The 2,011-nt window shown below is 33.6% G+C and overlaps 2 protein-coding genes across 2 annotated transcripts in view; both read right to left on the bottom strand.

The window, feature by feature from the left end:
- Window positions 1-653: 653 nt before the first annotated feature.
- LOC109585538 (uncharacterized) lies at window positions 654-2,009 on the bottom strand. The gene is made up of 6 exons (XM_020001664.1): window positions 1,948-2,009; window positions 1,881-1,898; window positions 1,783-1,833; window positions 1,638-1,736; window positions 1,532-1,588; window positions 654-1,479 (listed from the first exon to the last, which is right to left on the bottom strand). The coding sequence occupies exons 4-6, from the start codon at window positions 1,723-1,725 to the stop codon at window positions 869-871; spliced, it is 756 nt and encodes a 251-aa protein (XP_019857223.1). The 5' UTR covers window positions 1,726-1,736; window positions 1,783-1,833; window positions 1,881-1,898; window positions 1,948-2,009; the 3' UTR covers window positions 654-868.
- Window positions 1,875-2,011, bottom strand: part of LOC109585529 (uncharacterized) — a 3,396-nt gene continuing 3,259 nt past the window's right edge. Inside the window, exon 4 of the mRNA XM_020001656.1 lies at window positions 1,875-1,898. Within this exon, the coding sequence (XP_019857215.1) occupies window positions 1,875-1,898 (24 nt within the window). The remainder of the gene's footprint in view (window positions 1,899-2,011) is intronic.

A 2,011-nucleotide genomic window follows, 5' to 3' on the forward strand; every position in this document is an offset into this window, starting at 1 on the left:
TGTGTTTGGGAGCAAAGGATCTGGTGAGGGCCAGTTTGACGAACCTTGGGTTTTAGCTATTGACAGTGACAAGACGTTGTTGATTCTAAAAGTGACCGCATTCAAAAGTGTATGTCCAAAGGAGGTTCGTAATGGAGTTTGGCAAAATGGGAGAAGGGACTTTATTATCCCCTGCTGGTATAACTATCAGCCACAAGAATCATTTATATGTCACAGAGAAAGGTACTCATGCTGTGGCTGTGTTTGACACTGAGGGTCACTTTATCAATCGATTTAGTCATCATGTCAGTAATCCTGATTATTGTCTTAAATGTGTTGAGCTGAGGGAATCGACTTTGACTGCAATGGACTCTTATTACATTTGTGACTATTTTAATAAAAGAATAGTAGTATACTAAAAATAGTAACATAGTAAATTATGTTTGTTGTTTTAGTTGGTATTTTTGTATAAACAGTCAAATGAGCAAATGAATTTTAATTCACTCTGTGTTATTGATAAACTTAAGATAACTTTGATTGTGAATTGTAAAAGCATTCACATGACTGTTTTTAAAGGGATACTCCCCTCTATTTAGGAAGTAATGGTGATAAAATACTTGTAGTAAGGTTCAATACCACTGCTATTCACTAAAGAAACTGATAACGGAAATTTGAACTAACTTAAGAAAATACTATATTAAGTAAAAGCAATTATAAAGATACACACAGCGTCAAAAAGTCTAATAGCAGCTTTTATAAAATAAAGTGTCACACAGCAACAAAAATTCTAATAGTAGCTATACTAATAACATACAACATCAAAAAGTTGCTAAGCTAGATCTATTATACTAAAAAAATAGTCAGTATCATCAAAAGCAAAAGTTTCCAGTTAAGAAAAACTCAGTCTGTCTTTAATGGGGCCATTAGCTTCAGCAAATCTGTAAGCAGTGTCTTGATGAGACAGGTCTAGGGTGAGCAGTCGAAGAGTCTTGTTGTCCTTTGCAAGAGCAAGTAAAATTTTCCCCACCCCAGCTTCACCAAGTCTAAGGCCAAGAATAGATATGTACTGTAAAGTTGAATTGCTTCGAATAATATTAGAAATAGCTTGTGCATAAAAACCAGCACTTGCGGAGGAGAGAGGCAGCATCATTTGGTCATCAAATTGAATGGTGAATTCTTGTAGTGACTCATTGGTTAACAAGGCATTGAGGATGTAGCTCAAACTGGTAGGAGGAAGACAGACATTGCTAAGTCGAAGAGCCTTAAGCTTTTGCAGTACATCAACGATAGAATGCACACTGTCATAAGATAAAGGTGTCCTGTTGATGCACAGATATGCTATTGATGTCATTTGTAGTCGTAACAAAATTGCAGAAGCAGAATCAGCAAAAGCATCATGCAATGATATTAATTGGGCAGTCTCTGGAATTTGAATTTCTTTGCATGTTTTAAGACAAGGGGCTGTTAGAGTAATTTCAGAATCAGACACAGAAATATTTTCTATAAGCAAGACAAAGATAACAAATTTTTTCTATTATCACAAAATACAAACCTGTATGGGGATAATATTCTCTCTCTAGTGATATTGTTTCCTCTCTGAATGTATCAACTAAAAGGACAATATTACTTAAGAGTATAATAACACTATATCAACACACGTCTAATATTTCTTTCTGTTTCCATCCTTAACTTTTCTTGAAGAGTTTTAATTTCTGATTTTGCTTCAGTTAACTGTTGAAATACCATCTCAATCAGTACTATTAATGTACAAATTAAAAGAAGCAGAATTAATTATGTACTGACCTGATTTTCTTTGTGAATCTTTCTCCAAAGCCTTATTTCTTTCTTCTAAACCTAATTATTAAAAATACACTAGCTATTATTGTAGTCAGTAATCATACTAATAATTTCTTCTTCCTCTGAAATAAAAATAATTTTAAAATTAACTATAGAAAACCTAATTCTTACTTGCTCTGTAAAGCCCTGAGTTTTAAGTCCTCAATCTCTAGTCTTGTGCTTCGTAGCATTTTTC

This window comes from Amphimedon queenslandica, unplaced genomic scaffold (genome assembly GCF_000090795.2).
Source record: "Amphimedon queenslandica unplaced genomic scaffold, v1.1 AMPQUscaffold_13049, whole genome shotgun sequence".
NCBI lineage: Eukaryota > Metazoa > Porifera > Demospongiae > Haplosclerida > Niphatidae > Amphimedon > Amphimedon queenslandica.